The sequence below is a fragment of the Electrona antarctica genome, assembly GCF_951216825.1.
Source record: "Electrona antarctica genome assembly, chromosome: 16".
In the NCBI taxonomy this organism is placed as follows: domain Eukaryota; kingdom Metazoa; phylum Chordata; class Actinopteri; order Myctophiformes; family Myctophidae; genus Electrona; species Electrona antarctica.
Genome location: NC_136797.1, coordinates 5,441,588 through 5,463,362, shown reverse-complemented (window position 1 = coordinate 5,463,362; position 21,775 = coordinate 5,441,588). Strand labels below are relative to the sequence as shown.

The 21,775-nt window shown below is 45.2% G+C and overlaps 1 protein-coding gene across 2 annotated transcripts in view; it reads left to right on the top strand.

Annotated features, from left to right (window-relative positions):
* The window catches only part of cryba4 (crystallin, beta A4), a gene marked incomplete at its 3' end in the record, with an annotated part of 49,555 nt that extends 30,386 nt beyond the window's left edge, over positions 1-19,169 (top strand). The window contains exons 1-6 of one of the 2 annotated variants that reach the window (XM_079523562.1): positions 14,929-15,054; positions 17,029-17,072; positions 17,820-17,938; positions 18,080-18,221; positions 18,515-18,657; positions 19,022-19,169. In XM_079523562.1, the coding sequence (XP_079379688.1) occupies positions 17,034-17,072; positions 17,820-17,938; positions 18,080-18,221; positions 18,515-18,657; positions 19,022-19,169 (591 nt within the window). In that variant the 5' untranslated portion in view covers positions 14,929-15,054; positions 17,029-17,033. Of the gene's footprint in view, positions 1-14,928; positions 15,055-17,028; positions 17,073-17,819; positions 17,939-18,079; positions 18,222-18,514; positions 18,658-19,021 lie in introns of those variants that run through there. The other variant, XM_079523561.1, reaches the window with a different exon arrangement.
* Between the last annotated feature and the right edge of the window lie 2,606 nt (positions 19,170-21,775).

The window sequence follows — 21,775 nt, the reverse complement described above, 5'->3', positions numbered from 1 at the left end:
TTCCTAGAACTGGAGGTCTGAAAAAAATCATTAACATGGTGAATCGAGATGTGATTCACCATGTTTTTTTTTTTTTTTAAATCATAGTTGTACATTTAAAACTGTGTACATTGGTGACTAGAACTATAATCTATCTGATCTTGAGGCCTACAAAATCGGGGACAAAAATTCTTATCAACTAGTACCAACAAGGTCGACTAGTGGATTTACTAGTCGACTAGTTGCTTAACCCATTTTGACCTGGGAACGATTCTACAAATGTCTTCTAAATCCTGACTGTTTTCTTGAAAAAACCTATGTTTCTGTCAGTCGTTCTCAAACACTTTCATGTCACTTTTCACGATTCTTCAAAAATATCAGACCTACAAGCTCGTAGCGCGGCACTCGGTGCCGCGCTATGAGCTTGTAGATCTGATATTTTTCAATATGGGTTAAAGCCCGAGCAGAAACCTTGCCTTTGCCTCACAATACCTCCTGTACCTTTGCCTCCTGTTATCATCAAGTTCACTGTTACAAGGTTCAAGGTTCAAGGTTAGCTTTATTGTCCCTTGCGGGAAATTGGTTTGCAGCCAGATCATAGTAAAAAAATCACACCCGTGTGAACTGAGAGGTGTAAGGTCTTATATAGACTGATCAGCTGTGGTCTGACGTAATGTCTGACGTAATGAAATCACACCCGTGTGAACTGGGTGACCATAGCAACCATGCCCATTTTTCGGTACGAACAGACACGTAAACTAACAAAGATGAAATCACACCCGTGTGAACTGGGTGACCATAGCAACCATGCCCATTTTTCGGTACGAACAGACACGTAAACTAACAAAGATGAAATCACACCCGTGTGAACTGGGTGACCATAGCAACCATGCTCATTTTTTTTTGGTACGGACAGACACGTAAACTAACAAAGCCAGTTGTAGGAGTGGTTTACACCACTCAAAAAATACAATACAAGACTGAGATCTAAGAACAGGGCACTAGAGACAGAGAATTGATGACATTCAAAGTAGCAAAGTGCATTAGTGGGCAGTATGTGCAAAGAGGCAAGAATAAAGTGCTCTCTGCTGTTCAGCAGCTGAATAGCAGCCGAGGACAAAGGATAGTTTGAACCGACTAGTCTTTGTAGTTACACTGCTTGATATGAACTCACATGCATTGCAGTCATGATTCATATAGAAGTTTGCGTTTATTTACACTATACGCACATCATGAGAGATTAGCATCAACCCGGCTTATAGCTATTATTGGATTACATCATTTAGACTGTGATTATTTCCTAGCGGAGGGATCAGGGTTAATCTGATCCATCTAAATCTCTCACATCGCCATCATCGCTCGGAGTAGATTATTATTTCATCCCATAAAACTGCTACACAGGGGTCAGGGGTCACCGACATGTCTGTACACAGACACAATGTGTCCGTGGCAGGGTTGATTTTGTCGACTAAAACTAAGACGAAAAATGTTCGTCGACTACCTTTTTCCACTGACGAAAACTAAATGAAAACTAAGCTATGATGACTAAAACTGAGAGTAAATATACTGACAATTTCGTCAACAAATAAAAACTAGACAAAAATGTTAGGAAGGGACTAGTGGACAAGAGATCCAGTATAAGTCATTTTACGCTTGGTTGCATGCTGAAAATAGCCGATCTACAAGCTCACAACACGGCGCGCTGCAATGCGTTGTGAGCTTGTAGATCGGCTATTTTCAGCAAGTGTAAAATCAGCCATTACGACGGCATCAAGGCACCGCCAAAATACATTTTAGTCGACTAAATCAACCGTAGATTTAGTCGACTAAAATCTTATGATATTTAGTCGACTAAAACTAGACTAACACTAAAACATTCCATGTGACTAAAATGTGACTAAAACTAAAATTTAAGAGACTATGACTAAAACTAAAGTCTAAATTTGCTGCCAAAAACAACACTAGTCCGTGGCAAGATTTTTAGATTTTCTGTTTTACTCCATTATAATGTTCTAATTGTTTTTGAGTGGTGCAAACCACTCCAATAACCAGCTTTGTCTGTACCCGTGTACCTGTACGTGTACCCGTGTTGTACCTGTACCTGTGTACCAGGTTTGTACCTGTACGTGGGGCCATGTACAGGTGAGCATGGCTGCTATGGTTAGTGTGTGACGTCACTGACATAGCTGATCAGACTATATAAAACGTCACTGCACCACTCAGTTCACACGGGTGTGATTTTTTATCATAACACCCACTTTACTGGATGTCAAGACTCCAGGTTTTCTCCAGAATAAGTATGGCAATTATGACACTATATGGCAATATTAGGAGTCCAACTAGTACTAGTGGTTCTCTCAAATTCTCAAAAACTCCATTTGGTTCCATTAGAACACTCTCAGAGTTACAGACCTGTTACGGTCATTCAGGGCTCTCTGCTTATGTGTTTCTGGTGATATTATTGTCCGGTCATTTTGTATGTCCGTGGCAAAAATGGAATGTTGACAAAAATGTCCCCCACAAGCCAACATGGCGACGATGACCTCTTGCTGCTACAAACTATGAGCCAACATGGCGACGATGACCTCTTGCTGCTACAAACTATGAGCCAACATGGCGACGATGACCTCTTGCTGTTACAAACTATGAGCCAACATGGCGACGATGACCTCTTGCTGCTACAAACTATGAGCCAACATGGCGACGATGACCTCTTGCTGTTACAAACTATGAGCCAACATGGCGACGATGACCTCTGCTGCTACAAACTATGAGCCAACATGGCGACGATGACCTCTTGCTGTTACAAACTATGAGCCAACATGGCGACGATGACCTCTGCTGCTACAAACTATGAGCCAACATGGCGACGATGACCTCTTGCTGTTACAAACTATGAGCCAACATGGCGACGATGACCTCTGCTGCTACAAACTATGAGCCAACATGGCGACGATGACCTCTTGCTGTTACAAACTATGAGCCAACATGGCGACGATGACCTCTGCTGCTACAAACTATGAGCCAACATGGCGACGATGACCTCTGCTGCTACAAACTATGAGCCAACATGGCGACGATGACCTCTTGCTGCTACAAACTATGAGCCAACATGGCGACGATGACCTCTTGCTGCTACAAACTATGAGCCAACATGGCGACGATGACCTCTGCTGTTACAAACTATGAGCCAACATGGCGACGATGACCTCTGCTGTTACAAACTATGAGCCAACATGGCGACGATGACCTCTGCTGTTACAAACTATGAGCCAACATGGCGACGATGACCTCTGCTGTTACAAACTATGAGCCAACATGGCGACGATGACCTCTTGCTGTTACAAACTATGAGCCAACATGGCGACGATGACCTCTTGCTGTTACAAACTATGAGCCAACATGGCGACGATGACCTCTTGCTGCTACAAACTATGACCTTCTTCAGTTTCTATACGTTCTACAGGTTCTGCAGCCATATAGAGGGAATACGCGTGACATCATCATCAAACCAGGAAGTTATGCTGGTTTGTAGCCAAAAAACTAATTTCTGGCCTTGACAGCCCATGAGCCCATACATCCAAACAGAAAAGTCAAATATGATTGCATTAAACCAGGGGTTCTCAACGTTTTTGGCTGGGGACCCCCGGAAATGCTTTGGCCCTGTCTCGCGACCCCCCCAATACAAACTGCAAAAGTAACCTTAATATTAGAGAAAATGAATAAATGAATACTGATACCAGATATAATAATTAAGGAAAGTGTATGCATGTACTATGTGTACTATGTAAACTCCTCATTTCCATTTTCCAGCCATTCAAATCTTTTTTTTTTTTTTTTTTATAATTTGGGGACCCCCCCAAAATAATTTGGCAACCCCCCCCTAGGGGTCGCGACCCACTAGTTGAGAACCCCTGCATTAAACTACGTTAAACTATGTTTAACTCACTTTGCCACTCGATTTGCCATTCACTTTATGCATGCGCATACCCTCTATTCTATTGGAAAGAATATTGGAACAAATATTGGGCCTCGTATTTACTTCCTTGCAAGGCTCTAGCTGCTGTTCCATTCCGTGCAGCACAGAGTGTACCTGGACCCTGCACTTTGAGACCCACTGGTGCAGCACAGTGTGTACCTGGACCCTGCACTTTGAGACCCACTGGTGCAGCACAGTGTGTACCTGGACCCTGCACTTTGAGACCCACTGGTGCAGCACAGAGTGTACCTGCAGGACCCTGCACTTTGAGACCCACTGGTGCAGCACAGAGTGTACCTGGACCCTGCACTTTGAGACCCACTGGTGCAGCACAGAGTGTACCTGGACCCTGCACTTTGAGACCCACTGGTGCAGCACAGTGTGTACCTGGACCCTGCACTTTGAGACCCACTGGTGCAGCACAGAGTGTACCTGGACCCTGCACTTTGAGACCCACTGGTGCAGCACAGAGTGTACCTGGACCCTGCACTTTGAGACCCACTGGTGCAGCACAGAGTGTACCTGGACCCTTCACTTTGAGACCCACTGGTGCAGCACAGAGTGTACCTGGACCCTTCACTTTGAGACCCACTGGTGCAGCACAGAGTGTACCTGGACCCTTCACTTTGAGACCCACTGGTGCAGCACAGAGTGTACCTGCAGGACCCTGCACTTTGAGACCCACTGGTGCAGCACAGAGTGTACCTGGACCCTTCACTTTGAGACCCACTGGTGCAGCACAGAGTGTACCTGGACCCTTCACTTTGAGACCCACTGGTGCAGCACAGAGTGTACCTGGACCCTTCACTTTGAGACCCACTGGTGCAGCACAGAGTGTACCTGCAGGACCCTTCACTTTGAGACCCACTGGTGTAGCACAGTGTGTACCTGGACCCTGCACTTTGAGACCCACTGGTGCAGCATAGAGTGTTTCCAGTGAGCCCAACATGCTGCAATATCAGCACCTTGACTCTGTTTGACCAGAATGGAACCTTCATTAGTTTACTGTAATGGGCTATACGCACACACGCCATTTTGGAAAGAACTTGGAACCCCTTCCCTGTATACTTCCTTCACAGGTGTTACCGCTATTGAAAAATAGCTCGTAGCGCGGCACCGAGTGCCGCGCTACGAGCATGTAGGTCTGCTATTTTTTTTAAATCGTGAAAATGCCGGCACAAATCTTGAATATATTCTTTCAGAGCGAACGTTTTTAACTCAAATCTTTGCTTCTGGGGGGGTCACTGGAACAACATATTTTCAGATGGGGGTCGGTGGCCAAATACAGATATTTGGGGGTCCTTGACATGAAAATGTATGAGAACGACTGACAAAAAAAACTGTCAGGATTTAGAAGACATTTGTAAAATGGATTAAGTTCCATTGAGATCTGCAGTGGCCTATTGTTCACATTCTGGGAGCAGGAATGTGGACTTAGTGCCACAAGCAGTGTTTGTGTTCTGTTCAGTTGTACAGTGGTGAAAACGCACGGAAAACACCCTTTGGCTGTTATGCCAATGCGTTACGCACACACGCACGCACGCACGCACGCACGCACGCACGCACGCACGCACGCACGCACGCACGCACGCACACATTGTGTAGATGCGATTGACATGCATGGTTACTATAGACATATTATCTTGGTCACTCGTTTTCGTGTTTTGATATTTTTATTCTTGGGGTAGCCAAAGGATGACCAGGGGCCGCGGACCGCCCGCTGCTCGGCCCCGTGCTCGGCCCCGTGCTCGGCCCCGTGCACCGCGCGCCCCTGGTATACCGCCCCAAGGACTTGTAACTCAACGACACGGCCCGGAGTCATAGCAACGTTTTGGCCTTTCGGCCTTCTTCAGGCCTGAAGAAGGCCGAAAAGGCCGAAACGTTGCTATGACTCTTAATTAAATAAACTTCTTGAACCAGCAAGTGGCGGTGTGTGCGGACTGCGGGTCTCTCCTCCTTCTCCAAACGTTTGCTGCTCTGCCAGGACCTATACGCACCTGCTGAAAATTTAACCGGGAGTGCGGAAGTCATCTCTCTAATATGTTTATTAGACCACAAGAATTAAGACTTTTATTTATTTAGCGGTGGCCGAACGGATTGCGGAGCGGTCTTGATACCGGAAGGTCGCCAGTTCGAATCAGCGGTCCGACATGTTAAAATTATCACCGCTGAAGTGCCCTTGAACAAGGCATTGAACCACTACGATGAAATGTTCTATGAGCAGGGCCTGGCTGGAAACAAGTTCTTGAGCTTAGCCCAGATACCCTGGGTAAATATAGTAATCATTTCATTTCATCTGGTGTACCATATAGTTCCACATTTACAGAATGACATTTAGGTTAATTTCTCTACCTGGTATCTTAGTTTCTTTGAGGCCCTGTAAGGTTCTCTCTGCACTCTTATTTATGTGATTTCACCTGCTTATTGACAAGAGACAGTTCCATAAATACTGTACTCTGAATAAGGGTAGGTATAGGTAGGTACTGTATGCATCCCTGAGGAGAAATGAAAGTGTTACAGCATGCAGCTCTCACAGAGACATCAATAAAAACACATTATAATAAAATCCATCTAAAATAGGCATCTAAGCTACAGTCAACCTACAGTATACACAACAATGACTCAGTCATAATTGCCAGCTGCTGCACAGTGTCGTATTTGGCAGCACATTCCGATTTTAGTTTTAGTCATAGTCTTTTGAATAGTTTTCCTTTAGTTTTAGTCACATTTTAGTCAGCGGGAATGTCTTATTGATTGATTGATTGATTGAAGAATTTATTAACAGTTTGCAGAATTACAGTACATTTCAAGCACAAACTCAATACAAAGGCTGTTAACTGTGAGTGGACGACCCGATTAAGCATTACACTTGTTTCCAATAGGGTCCACCATGTTCAAATCATCAAAACATTTAGAGACGTACAAATAGACACTTCTATAGACAGAACAGGAATTCATCATAAAGGAGGTAAAAAGGGAAAAGAAACATATACAGTGAGGGAAAAAAAGGGGTGGGCGGTGGGGGGGATTCACGTTCAGCTCCGTTAATTTGTTTGTTTTCCTTGGAGGAGCTGCGTTGGGTCCCCAAGTCGGCTCCGTGGCCGTACCTTGAGTTGGCTGTGTGGCCGTGACCGTCTCTTGTGTTGTCCTTGCGTTGGGTCCCCAAGTCGGCTCCGTGGCCGTACCTGGAGTTGGCTGTGTGGCCGTGACCGTCTCTTGTGTTGTCCTTGCGTTGGGTCCCCAAGTCGGCTCAGTGGCCATACCTTGAGTTGGCTGTGTGGCCGCGACCGTCTCTTTGTTGTCCTTGCGTTCGTGTTTGAGGTTTTGTCTAGTCTAGTTTTAGTCGACTTTTATATCATAAGATTTTAGTCGACTAAGTCTACGGCTGATTTAGTCGACTAAAATGTATTTTGTCGGGCCTTGATGCCGTCGTAATGACTGATTTTACACTGGCTAAAAATAGCCGATCTACAAGCTCACAACGTGTCACAGCGTGACACGTTGTGAGCTTGTAGGTCAGCTATTTTCAGCATGCAACCAATTGTAAAATGACATACTGGATCTCTTGTCCACTAGTCCCTTCAACATTTTAGTGTAGTTTTTATTTGTTGACGAAATTGTCAACATATTTAGTCATCATATAGCTTAGTTTTCTTTTAGTTTCCATTTAGTTTTCCTCAGTGAAAAAAGGTAGTCGACGAACATTTTTCGTCTAAAAACAACACTGACTCGGAGTATGGGTTTCATGCCGTTCAGACTATGGGTTTCATGGGTATAAGTCTGCCATTGGCTTAGAGGCAGCCTAAAGGCAGCCAATCATGAAAAGGTGTCCACTACGGTCACTACTAGAGGGCTTGTCCAGCCGCTTTTCAAGGTAGCTGGCAAAAAGTCTGTTAAATGCCTAAATTGTAACTGTAATTGAGGGCTTAGCTATCCATTTCCATGAACTCCTTCTGCCTCCTGCAGAATATTGTTTTTTCTTCAAAACAATATTAACGTTTTAGTTTTAAAAATAGAACATAATGAAGGTATTGATTTAGGCACTTGAGCCATGGCGTCCTTATTCTGGTTGGGAAACATTTGGCAAAACTACGAACTACGTGTCACAACGTGTACTTTGGTCATACCAATAACACGGATTCAGTGATTCACTCTCGCTTCCTCCTGAGGAGGCGTGAATGAATCCACGTCATGTGTCTGGCAAAGCAAGCCAGGCTATGCACATGTAGGTTGGCTATTTTTGAGGAAGAGATTTGGTACATAAACGGGGGGACGGGGGGACTCAAAGGGGCGGCGGTGGGTCAGGGGTAGAGTGGCCGGGTTCCTATGCAGTTCGAACCCGGGCTCCCCCAGAGTCAGTGTCAAAGTGTCCTTGAGCAAGACTCTGAACCCCTAATTGCTCCCGATGTGCTGGTTGGTGCCTTGCATGGTTTCCGCTGCCATCAATGTGTGAATGTGTGTGTGAATGTGTGTGTGAATGTGTGTGTGAATGTGTGTGTGAATGTAATACACAATCTATGTAAAGCGCCTTGGATAAAGGCGCTATATAAATGCACCATTTACCAATGAAGTATTATACTGTGTAGGTTTTAAGTGGTTAGAGATGTTGTATTTCCTATATTACACGGACACATCTGAAACAGAAAATGACCCATCCTGAGGCGCTCGGTTGACGCAGTGGTAAAGTGCCTGCCCACCACCGCAGAGGTTCCAATCCTCCATCCATGGTGCATCGATCCGGCTTTGTCTGCGACAACCCTATTGACGATATGCACGCGGCTGCCATCTTGCCAGCAAGGTTGCTAACTAGGTGCAACTTCCCATAGACAGCCCATTCATCCACACAGACAAGTCCCATCTAATTATATTAAATAACGTCAAACTCACCAACATTGCTATGAGCTAATTATATGAATATGAGCTACTTCCTGTCAAGAAATGATTATTAATGATTATTTTTTTCCGAAGCGCTCGTTATCAGTAAAGCAACCTCCTGCTGCCTCCTGCATTATGTGCAAATTCAAAACAGCATGGGCTTTTGAGTGATATAGTCAACGAGCACTTCCAAACTCCAGCACTTAGAAAACAATCATCTGCTTCCTTTCTTGACAGGGAGTAGCTCATAACATGTCTACAGTGGATTTTTATGACACAAACACATTGCAGATAGAAAGAGGATAATTCAAGCTTTCCGTACAGCTGCAATGTTGGTGAGTTTGACGTTATTTGATACAATTAGATTTTCTGTTTTGGATGAATGGGCTGTCAATGGGAAGTTGCACCTAGTTAGCACCTTGCTGGCAAGATGGCAGCCGTGTGCATATCGTCAATTGGCCCTTGTTCGGGGGAGGGAAGCCGTGCAGGGGAAGGTGATAATTGTCAATGGATGTACTCCTACGTCCTGGGGCGGCACCTGTCAGGGAGTGTTGGCCGGGAGGAGTATGACGAAGGCTCTTTAATATGCTCTCCCGATGGGGGCTCCTCACTGGCAGGTTGAGGATGCAATGGCAGTGACAACACACAAAGCTCTCCATCTTGCGCCACCCTTATCCCTTATCCCTTATCCCTAAACGTATTTTGCCATTTTTTGAAAAACATTTTAAAATAGTTCAACTAGCCCAGACATTGTGAGCTTGTAGATCGGCTATTTGAACTATTTTAAAAGGTTTTTTTAAATAGTAAAAAATGGCAAATTAGTTTAGGGATAAGGGTTAAGGGGTGGCGCAAGATATAGCCCAAAATGTGTGTAAAATGGTAATTGGTAAATGGTGCATTTATATAGCGCCTTTATCCAAGGCACTTGTACATAGATTGTGCATTACATTCACCCATTCACACACCGATTGCAGCGGAAGTCATGCAAGGTACCAACCAGCACATCGGGAGCAATTTGGGGTTCAGTTTCTTGCCCAAGGGCAAGGACACTTTGACATGTAGACAGGAGGAGCCGAGATTCGAACCGCCGACCCATGGATCATTGGACGACCTGCTCTACCTCCTGAGCCACAGTCGCCTCCTGTGTCAGGAGGAATCAGTTTGCCTAACAAATAAATTGGAAAAAGGGGTAAAAAAACAATTGTTCTGACATTACAACGAGCAGAGTATGATACAACTACAATATGGTCAAGAGAAGGGTGGAAAAAACGAATGAAAAGGAGAGCTTGGAAAGGGAGGGGAGGGACAATAAAATAAGTGGATGAGCATTCTTGCTATAACTCAAGGTTCAAGGTTCAAGGTTCTTTATTATTTGTCTCCCGGGGAAGAAATGTGTCTTAGACAAAGGGCCCCGCATCAAGCGTAGCCCTTATGCCCATGTCGCCGCAGAGCAGCGCCAATAACTCCGACGTATGTGTACTGTATGTACACTGCTTGGTCAACTCTACTATGTGTACTACTGTACTGTGTGTACACTGCTTGGTCAACTCTACTATGTGTACTACTGTACTGTGTGTACACTGCTTGGTCAACTCTACTATGTGTACTACTGTACTGTGTGTACACTGCTTGGTCAACTCTACTATGTGTACTACTGTACTGTGTGTACACTGCTTGGTCAACTCTACTATGTGTAGAGTTCTGTATGCTGTGTTCATGGATATGTTCTGACCCTCCCAAATAAACACAACTAAAGATGAGCGAAACAGAACATGAACAGTCTTTTCTTCTTGTCCGCCCACGATGAAGGCCACCTTTTTGGCCAAAACATTTTCCTGAACCGTTTCCATTATTATGAACTGGTCTGGATGGAACGCTTTTTAACGTTATGATCGAGGAGTGCCTTGACCTCTTTTCGTTTTTTGATTGGATGTTTTCTCCCCTCTCTGAGACACAGATTTATTTCTGTTTTTTTAAAGCATTCCAAACCACAAGGGAGGGACACAGTCGGTATAGTGTTGTCGCCTCACAGCTAGGATGTCCTGGTACGGGTTTGATTTCCGCCAGGGACGCTGTGGGCGCTGGGGGCGTGTTCTCTCCTCCACGTCATCAGTGCCCGCATACCCTAGGTGGGGGTGGGGACGCTGTGGGCGCTGGGGGCGTGTTCTCTCCTCCGCGTCATCAGTGCCCGCATACCCTAGGTGGGGGTGGGGACGCTGTGGGCGCTGGGGGCGTGTTCTCTCCTCCGCGTCATCAGTGCCCATACCCTAGGTGGGGGTGGGGACGCTGTGGGCGCTGGGGGCGTGTTCTCTCCTCCGCGTCATCAGTGCCCGCATACCCTAGGTGGGGGTGGGGACGCTGTGGGCGCTGGGGGCGTGTTCTCTCCTCCGCGTCATCAGTGCCCATACCCTAGGTGGGGGTGGCGAAAGGGCCTTTCTGTGTGAAGTTAGCATGTTCTCTCCTCCGCGTCATCAGTGCCCATACCCTAGGTGGGGGTGGCGAAAGGGCCTTTCTGTGTGAAGTTAGCATGTTCTCTCCTCCGCGTCATCAGTGCCCATACCCTAGGTGGGGGTGGCGAAAGGGCCTTTCTGTGTGAAGTTAACATGTTCTCTCCTCCGCGTCATCAGTGCCCATACCCTAGGTGGGGGTGGCGAAAGGGCCTTTCTGTGTGAAGTTAACATGTTCTCTCCTCCGCGTCATCAGTGCCCATACCCTAGGTGGGGGTGGCGAAAGGGCCTTTCTGTGTGAAGTTAACATGTTCTCCCTGTGTCCCCTAGGGTAGTGGTTCCCAAACGTTTTTATGTCAAGTGAAAAATAATCAACATTTATTAGGCCACGGACCCCCCGTTTGAAAACATATGCCAGTGACCCCAATAGGGAGGATCTTTACGGCTCTAGCAGTGATTCCGAAACATATTAATTTCATGGACCCCCCAGTTTCACACGCATTATGCTACGGACCCCCCATTTAATGGCATTTCTATCTCTGGTATTCCCATTTATATTGTAAAACCACTCTGAGAGTGTACAAATGGAACCAAATGGACCCATTAGGGTCCATTTGGTTCCATGTGTACACTCTCAGAGTTACAGACCCATAAGGGTCCATTTGGTTCCTAACTATCTCTAATTGAGCTAGGTACCCCCTGGAACTCCCTCAAGTACCCCTAGGGGTCCCCGGACCCCACTCTGGGAACCACTGACCTAGGGTAGGTAGTGGTACCCTCACAAAAAACATGCAGTAATCCTGGCCTCTAAACTGTCTCCCCCTGGCCTGATGGAGGGGAAAAAGGAACTGGCGTGTTCCTGTTCCTCCTTCCACGCGCTAGTTTCCCCAACCGGGGAAACTCCCCCGTCAGGTGAAAAGAAGCGGCTTGGACTCCTCATGCATAGAAGGTGGCATCTCAGTCCGTTGCTCTCCCCAGGTTGGCATGCAGAGGGAGTGTATAGCACCCAGCATTACATTAGATAATTGACGCTGCATGGGTGAAACAAATGGGGTTACAAAATTGTGGGATAAAAATGGTTACAGCATTTCGAGGATATTCACAAGCAAGTCCTGGGATTTATTTCCATTGAGGTCCTCTTTACATTTAACAGATTAATAAGCTAAAAATACTTTACAATACAAAACATGTGAGTTGCTGCGGGATTCCTGGACCGCTGCCCTCCACAATGTCCTGTCCAACATCAGCTTCTTGAGCTCTGCAGTGTTGTCAGCCAAGCTGTCGCGCCGCAGCACGTCTACATTATACTGTAGGTGGTACGCTTCTTTCCCCTCCTGGCTTTGCCCTGGGTTGGCTCCCATGAAAACAACATGTTTACCATTTACTAATGACCCTCTGTAGGGGACCCTTTTCCAGTAGACATGCCTTTGTCTGCTGTTTAAAAGACCTCAGATTGGTTGTCAGTTCGACGCTGGTTTCGAGGTCGTTCCACTGTGTGGCTCCTATGGAAGTAAATGATCCTTTGCCCACGTTACTGTTAAAAGCAGGGAGGCTCACATCTGCTATACTGGCTCTGATGAAACACGTTCACGTGTACTTTTTTTTGAGACCTCACCACCATGTATGATCTTATGGACCAGGGTTAATCCGGCCATGGTAACACTTGGTTCTACTGGGAGCAAGTTGAGCTCTCCGATCTGGTTCCTATACCTATATGGGTTCTACTGGGAGCAAGTTGAGCTCTCCGATCTGGTTCCTATACCTATATGGGTTCTACTGGGAGCAAGTTGAGCTCTCCGATCTGGTTCCTATACCTATATGGGTTCTACTGGGAGCAAGTTGAGCTCTCCGATCTGGTTCCTATACCTATATGGGTTCTACTGGGAGCAAGTTGAGCTCTCCGATCTGGTTCCTATACCTATATGGGTTCTACTGGGAGCAAGTTGAGCTCTCCGATCTGGTTCCTATACCTATATGGGTTCTACTGGGAGCAAGTTGAGCTCTCCGATCTGGTTCCTATACCTATATGGGTTCTACTGGGAGCAAGTTGAGCTCTCCGATCTGGTTCCTATACCTATATGGGTTCTACTGGGAGCAAGTTGAGCTCTCCGATCTGGTTCCTATACCTATATGGGTTCTACTGGGAGCAAGTTGAGCTCTCCGATCTGGTTCCTATACCTATATGGGTTCTACTGGGAGCAAGTTGAGCTCTCCGATCTGGTTCCTATACCTATATGGGTTCTGGGCAGTGTTGATTTTGTCGACTAATACTAAGACGACATTTTTTCGTCAACTACCTTTTTTCACTGACGAAAACTAAACGGAAACTGAATGAAAACTAAGCTATGATGACTAAAACTAAGACTAAATATATACCGACTAAATCAACTGTAGATTTAGTCGACTAAAATCTGAATGAAAACTATTCAAGAGACTGTGACTAAAACTAAAATCAAAATTTGCTGCCAAAAACAACACTGGTTTCTGGGCCCCATCCCTAATAGCACAACCCCCCCCCCCCTTCCTTAATATCACCCAGTCTATTCTGAGCTGAATGTAGCTAATTGGTTTTGAGTGATTTGATTAAGCCATCAAACCAAGATGTTCGAAGATAATTGGCACAAAATAAGGGAGTTGGCCACCACTAGTTTAGTCTCCATATCCAAGTACCTTGCTGTCCAAAGTGTCCATGCCAAACATGTTGTCAGTCCGGAGACCTTCTTGCTCCATATCTTGCTGGCCATAGTTATATTCATTATTCATTATTCATTTATGATGAATTCCTGTTCTGCTCTTTGTCTATATAGAAGTGTCTATTTGTACGTCTCTAAATGTTTTGATGAATTGAACATGGTGGACCCTGTTGGAAACAAGTGTAATGCTTAATTGGGTCGTCCACTCAGTTAACAGCCTTTGTATTGAGTTTGTGCTCGAAATGTACTGTAATTCTGCAAACTGTTAATAAATATTTCAATCAATCAATCAATACCCTCCAAAACCAGAATGCAACCCAGGTATTTCACTGATGATTTTTGCTTAGATCACCTTCTAGCATTAAGTCTTGAACACTGTAGCGCTCCGTTCTTTTTTTTTAAAATTCAACCTATAAGACCAAACCTCTTCTCGATTGCTTTTAGCTCTGTCTGAGGGCAACTACCGTATGAACCAATGACCACTGAACGTATAACATAATGTAGATTCTGTAATGTAAATTTCAGTGTTTAATAAAAAAGAAAGGGTTTTTATATTGTATTTGCTAATTATGTTTTTAGTTATCAATTAAAAAGAAAGATACTGTGTGTGTACACTACAGTACCATATATTGAATGGAAAGCACTTTGGTTCAACTTTGTGTGGCTTCTAAATGTGCTATATTACACATAAAGGTGACTTGACTTTTTCTATTTTTAGACGAGGCCAGTCGTCTGCAGGCTTTGAGGTCGGTCATCACTTGTCTCCAGTCCACCCTATCCCATCTCCATGTATTCTCTCTGCTGTCCCCCCGCCGCCCGGCCCGGCCCGGCCCGGCCCAGCCAGCCGCGTGCCTCTCTCTGTGTCCAAGGCACCCACGGGTGATATTGTGGGCGTCGGCACTTCTGCTCCCTCTATAGATTAAACCTGCCTTTGTGGCGCTGGACAATGCGAAGCCCCTCCCTCGCTGCTGAGCCGGTGCTTTCAGCATGGCCCTTTGCCAGGGGAGGCTTTAAAAGGGTGGGGGCGCGTGTTTGCTCTCATTCCCACATCAGGACATCTCCCCAAGGGCATCAAAGCAAGGTGAGTTCCTGTCCTGTTCTCCCTCCCATTAGCCCAGCCAGCCAGCCAGCCACCAGGGCCAGCAGCACCGCCACACACAGGCCCCACACTCACACCCTCCATTAGCCCAGCCAGCCAGCCAGCCACCAGGGCCAGCAGCACCACCGTCCGCCACACACAGGCCCCACACTTACACCCTCCATTAGCCCAGCCAGCCAGCCACCAGGGCCAGCAGCACCACCGTCCGCCACACACAGGCCCCACACTTACACCCTCCATTAGCCCAGCCAGCCAGCCAGCCACCAGGGCCCAGCACCGGCACACACAGGCCCCACACTCACACCCTCTCGCCCCCCTTAGCCCCACACACCACACACAGGCTCCAGCTAGGGCCCATAAGGCCAACAACACAGCCAGTCCATGGTGAGTTCACGGTTGATTTTTTTACTCTGGTTGGGCACCAGGGTTGTGCGCCCAAAAAAGAAAAAAAATAATATCTACAAGCTATTTTCATAGCTTATATTATATATTATTTATACATGTATATATGTATATATATTTATCATTTTTTAAATAATGATTGAATGCTTTATTTGCTACTACTTTTTTTAAATATTTATTATATTTATTCATTCATTCATTTATAATATTCATAATTAAAGATTCACACGGCTTGTAGATCTGCTATTTCCGCGGCACGACACACGCACGCACACACACACACACACACACACACACACACACACACACACAGCACAACTATAAGTAACAAACCAGGCAACAAGCCGTGGTGGCGGCAAAGGGGGAAGAACGACGTGCGAAACCAGGTATAGAAAGAAAGAAAGGAGGAGGAGGATAAAGCTACAGCTATCCCCGATGAGGCCTCCATGCAGTCCTCTGGGCTTCCATTCCTTTCCTCCTGTATAGTCTCTAGTAACTGTAAATAGATGCTGCTGCTGATGCTTTTCACTTCAGTGCTGGAAATTATTATGCACTGCAGTGCCGGCCGACCCTGCTATTCAGGCCATTCTGCTGTGGAGACCCTGCTATTCAGGCCATTCTGCTGTGGAGACCCTGCTATTCAGGCCATTCTGCTGTGGAGACCCTGCTATTCAGGCCATTCTGCTGTGGAGACCCTGCTATTCAGGCCATTCTGCTGTGGAGAACCTCAGTAATAGAATGGAGCTGCATTGTGCCTTTGCCACTGCACTGCATTGTAGCACTTCAGGCCTTTTCATTACAGGGACAAAAGAACTATGTAGTGTAAATGGAGTAGTGATGAATACTTTATGACACTGACAGTGTCCCTCCCGGGGTGCTGACCTGCCCATTGGAGCGACTGTACTTTTTTTTTTTTTTTCAAAACGCAGTTCTTTCAGCTGCATTTTTCCATAACTATTCAGCAGCTGTCTAATGTGTTTACTTTGCCAGCTCACGGGGTCACGAATTTGCTCGATAGTCAGCGTTTGCAAACTTTTGATGGAAATGGAGCAGGGTGTGTGTGTGTGTGTGTGTGTGTGTGTGTGTGTGTGTGTGTGTGTGAGAGAGAGAGTGAGCAGTGTATAGATTTTCAGTGTTACAGGTTTTTGCCCCAAATCTCCTTAAAGGTATATTCAGTGATTTGACTTAATTCAAATATCACTTATTTTTTCTTTTTCTGGATAATCCTCCCTACTATAAAGTGTGCTGACCATATAAGGAGTTCCTCCCTGTCCCCAGTGAGCCCCTGGGGTCAACAAACCCTAGTTTCAGTTTTGGTGGCAGGTGGCAAAGCCTTCATCCAATCAGGATGAGAGGGGCCTTCCTCCAATCATGATCGAGTGGGGGCGGGCCTTGGTGCACATGCTGTTGGCCTGTTGCACTTCCCCCCACTGTAGAGTGTGCATGTGCACATTTTGTTACCGGTGGTGGACTGGGTGGTTTTCCAAATCACCCAAATCACTGAATGCTCCTTTAATAATTAAAAATAATAATTCATTTTTCTTTCTCTTACAGACATCATGACTCATCACTGCACCAAGTTCTCCGGCCACTGGAAGGTGAGAATAATTCCTTGAAACACACATTTATAAACCATAACACGGTCTTCACATCACACGAGAATATACTTCTCAAACTTGCATTTATAGTCAAAGTCTAAGTCAGGATATAATCAACTATTTCTTGTAAGGTGACTTGATCTCAAAGTCACACAATATACCCTTCATGCCAACTTGTCTGTAATAACAGTCTATTTATGTCCAAGCGTCTAGGATTATTCTGTTATAGTATTCTTCTGCTAGGACCTAGATTAGAATAAATACTGAACATATCCGTTCAAGTACATAGCATCACTTTCCCTTGTCAAGACATTGACCACACATCCTAAACAAAACATGGCTACAATCTAGGCAAATGCATATTAATTTTGGAGGCCCGGCAGGGAACATGCAGGTTCTTTGGGAGGTTTCAAAATGGACCCTTACTCTTACGGGTCTTTAACTCTGAGAGTTATTAAAGGGGATCCTTGAAATGAATGCGTTTAAAAGTCACCTGCCTGCATGTGAACTTCCGGTTCCTGCTTGTCTCTCAGAGAGATCATAGTCTTTACTTCCTAATTCCTATCTCTCCTCGGCTCATTTACTCTCTGCTTGTGTCTCTCAGATCATTATCTTAACTTACTGTGCTGTCCCTGCTTGTGTCTCTCAGATAATTATCTTAACTGTACTGTCCTCCTGTCCCTGCTTGTGTCTCTCAGATCATTGTCTTAACTTTACTGTCCTCCTGTCCCTGCTTGTGTCTCTCAGATCATTGTCTTCGACGAGGAGTGCTTCCAGGGCCGCCGCCATGAGTTCACCTCCGAGTGCTGCAACGTGATGGAGTTCGGCTTCGAGACCGTGCGCTCCCTGAGGGTGGAGAGCGGAGCGTGAGTCACACACACACACACACACACACACGAGCATATAGACTAACTGAGTTTCGGTTTAGTTTTTGGTCATATTACTTTTAGCGATAGATATGAGTGTATATAAATAATCATCATCCTTCTCTGTCTTGGGGTGTATAGCTGGGTCGGCTACGAGCATGCCTCCTACCAGGGCCAGCAGTTCGTGCTGGAGAGGGGAGAGTACCCTCAGTGCGACGCCTTCGGAGGCAGCAACGCCTATCACATCGAGAGGATGACTTCCTTCAGGCCCATTGCCTGCGCTGTAAGTCCAACAACAACCAAACCAAACCAAACCGAACCATCACTAGTTTGCACTGCATCTCTTTCCATTATGCTATAGGTTATCTTTGTTTGCATTCCCAATATTCAGTGTTTAACCACTTCAAACCTTATACTTATAGTTGACCGGTGTCCCCCACAGGGCTCTATTGGCAAACCCCCCCGTTGGCTTAAGTTAAAAGACCTCCAGACTCCAACTTAACTAACTATAAATCAGGCTTTATTTACTGAGCAAAATGAGTGATGTGTTTGTTCTGGTGGCCCGTTGTCCTGCAGAACCACAGGGAGTGCCGCATGACCATCTTCGAGCGTGAGAACTTCATGGGCCGCAAGGGCGAGCTGAGCGACGACTACCCCTCCCTCCAGGCCATGGGATGGTGCAACAACGAAGTTGGCTCTCTGAGGGTGCAGTCTGGATCGTGAGTGTTATATCTCTCCTTTTTATTCATTTATTTTGGGTTCACAAGCATCATCATTGCAGGCTTTCCTTATAAGACTTGGGGCCCTAATTTCATCAGTGCTAAACCCCCTTGTCCCTAAACTACCTGTAGTAATAGTTACAATCTACAAGCTCACAACGTGTCGATCGGCTAGTTATTTTCAAAATAGTAAAAAAGAAAGAAAAAATGGCAAAGTAGTTTAGGGATAAGGAGTTTAGCATGGACAAAAATAGAGCCCTTGGTTCACAAATCTCTCTGGATGTATAAGTATCTTCATCTCTTGCCATTGGCATGATGTATCGATGTATATATAACATATATTTTCCCCCCTCCTTACAAACAGCTTCGTGTGCTACCAGTATCCCGGCTACCGTGGATACCAGTACATCATGGAGTGCGACCGCCACTGCGGAGAGTACAAGCACTTTAGGGAGTTCGGATCCCATTCCCAGACCCCTCAGATCCAGTCCATCCGCCGCATTCAGCAGTAACCACTTTAAATAACTCCTGACCCTCACTCTCCCATGTGACGCTTCACCCTTGACCCCTCTACTGCTCTTCCCAAGTGCTGAATAAAATGTCTTTCTTAAACCCTACTGACCTCCGACCCAAATATATGTGTATCTATATATATGTGTGCGTGCGTGTGTGTGTGTATATTATGTATATATGACAAGTATACGTGTATCTGATGGTTCAATACAAATGAAACCTCTACAGACATAGTTACTAGCACACATAGACGCATAGATCCATCCATACATACATCCAATCCAGTGGTTCTCAAGCTTTTTTTGAGGGGTGCTATCCCCGCCTATATTCAGCTATAGAGGGTATGCGCATGCATAAAGTGAATGGCAAAGTGAGTGACAAAGTGAATTTAATGTTGTTTAAAGTCATTTAATGCAATCAGATGGGACTTTTCTCTGTGGATGTACGGGCTGTCAAGGCCAGAAAGTAGTGTTTTGCCACTCAGTAGGCGTTCACGCATAACTTCCGGGTATGATGATGATGATGATGATGATGTCACGTGCATACCCTCTATTAGTGTAGATTTTCATCTAACATGCCTCCCTCACTTCACATGAGTGTGATTTTTTTTATTTTATTTCAAGGACCCCCCATAACTATGTGAGCATATACAAATGGAACCAAATGGACCCTTAAACAACACAAACATGAATTCTGATTCATGATAAGTATCTTCCAAATCCTATATGGAATTGTGTATATGTTGATGCCTGTTTTTTGGCAAGAACATTCAAATTAGAATGGATTGAAAAAGCGTTGTTCGCCCAGGCGGTGGCGTAACCGTCTGGGCACCCGACTGGTAATCCAGTCGCAGTGTGCCGCGGGTTCGACTCCCGAGCCCGACACGGCCTTTGCTGCATGTCTTCCCCCATCTCTCTCCCGTTTCCTGTCAGCCTACTGTCTGTCCCTTCAAAAACAAATAAAAAAGGCGTAAGCCGCAAAAAAATATCTTTAAAAAAAAAAAAGAAAAAGCGTTGTTCAATATGCACAACTAACTCAAATGTGAGGTTGAGTATTGCGAGTATACGATCACATTATTTACCAGCGGGAAATAGCCCATTGCAATTTGTATTAACTTTCTTAATGGGTTTTCTCTCCATTTTATGAATTATTTAAAAGATTAAAGCATTGTTGGCTTTAATAGAATAAAATGCTCCTTTTAAAACTCTTAACATGAAAAGCTAAATCGAAATAATATGTCTAAATGACTTATAATACCGGAACCTTTCGTTTTTATTCCTGCTGTTTGCCCTATAAGTCTAACTGATATATATACAGTATATAAAAGATCACACTTGTGTGAAGTGAGTGACGCTCTTATCATTATACATCATCATACATCATCTCATGAACAACTGCATTTATGTGATTGGTTAGCAGATTTGCTCGTCTACATATGACGTCTACATATGACGTCTACATATGGCCTTTAATGTTTGTGTTGCCACAAGTTTACGACATATTTGAGGGACATAATTATGACCTAATTTCTCCTTTCATTGTCAAATATGAGACGTGTGGGGACAAAAGCTGTATGGTACATGGTGCATTTATATAGCGCCTTTATCCAAGGCGCGCACACACACACACACACACACACACACACACACACACACACACACACACACACACACACACACACACACACACACACACACACACACACACACACACACACACACACACACACACACACCGATGTGAAAGGCACCAACCAGCACATCAGGAGCAATTAGGGGTTCAGTGTCTTGCTCAAGGACACTTCAACACTAACTCTGGGGGAGCGCACAGGGTTCGAACAGTTGCCATCCGGCCACTCTACCACTGATCCACGGTCCACCGCCTGTACATAGCCCCTCAATAATAAACTATAGGAGAGCATTACCGTTATTGGCCACTACACGGCACTACATTTCCATGGATGTAAAATTAAAGCATAATTCATAATTATGATGGAGTTTTTCTATAGATTTGGTTTTGTTTTATTTGCTGCTGTATAAAATGATATTTCTAGCATTGTAACATGTTATCAGTTGAGGTTACAAACATCACATGACACACACAGGTCCATGATGTCCAGCATCATTCAGTACTTTTGGATGTTTGATTGATTGATTGAACAGGCCTACTTTATTAACAGTTTGCAGGAAAAAAAATCACAGGAAAGTAGCCTACAGGGTCTGCTTAATTAAGGGGATTTAAATTTAAACCAAAGAAAGCCTATAGTATCAGCTATCATGGCTTGTTTCCATTGGGGTCCTTCCTATTCAATTCCATCAGCACATTTTAATGACATACAAATTACTAGGGCAGCCAGTGAGTGACTCCTTGACTTGAAAAGGACATTTATACCGGGTATGCGACTCCGTTCCAGATCCTCCGACGAGACTCCTCCAAACTCCACGTTTTGCGGGCGACCTCGGCGCCGCAGTGTTGGGAGGAAGTTGGTAGTCAAAAGAAAATGCAACACTGGCTGAAGGCTAGCTAAAAAAAAGGAAGCAAAGAAGAAGATCTGTTTAGTAGTAGTACAGTTACGGAACGGGATTATAACCAAACCAAACAAACC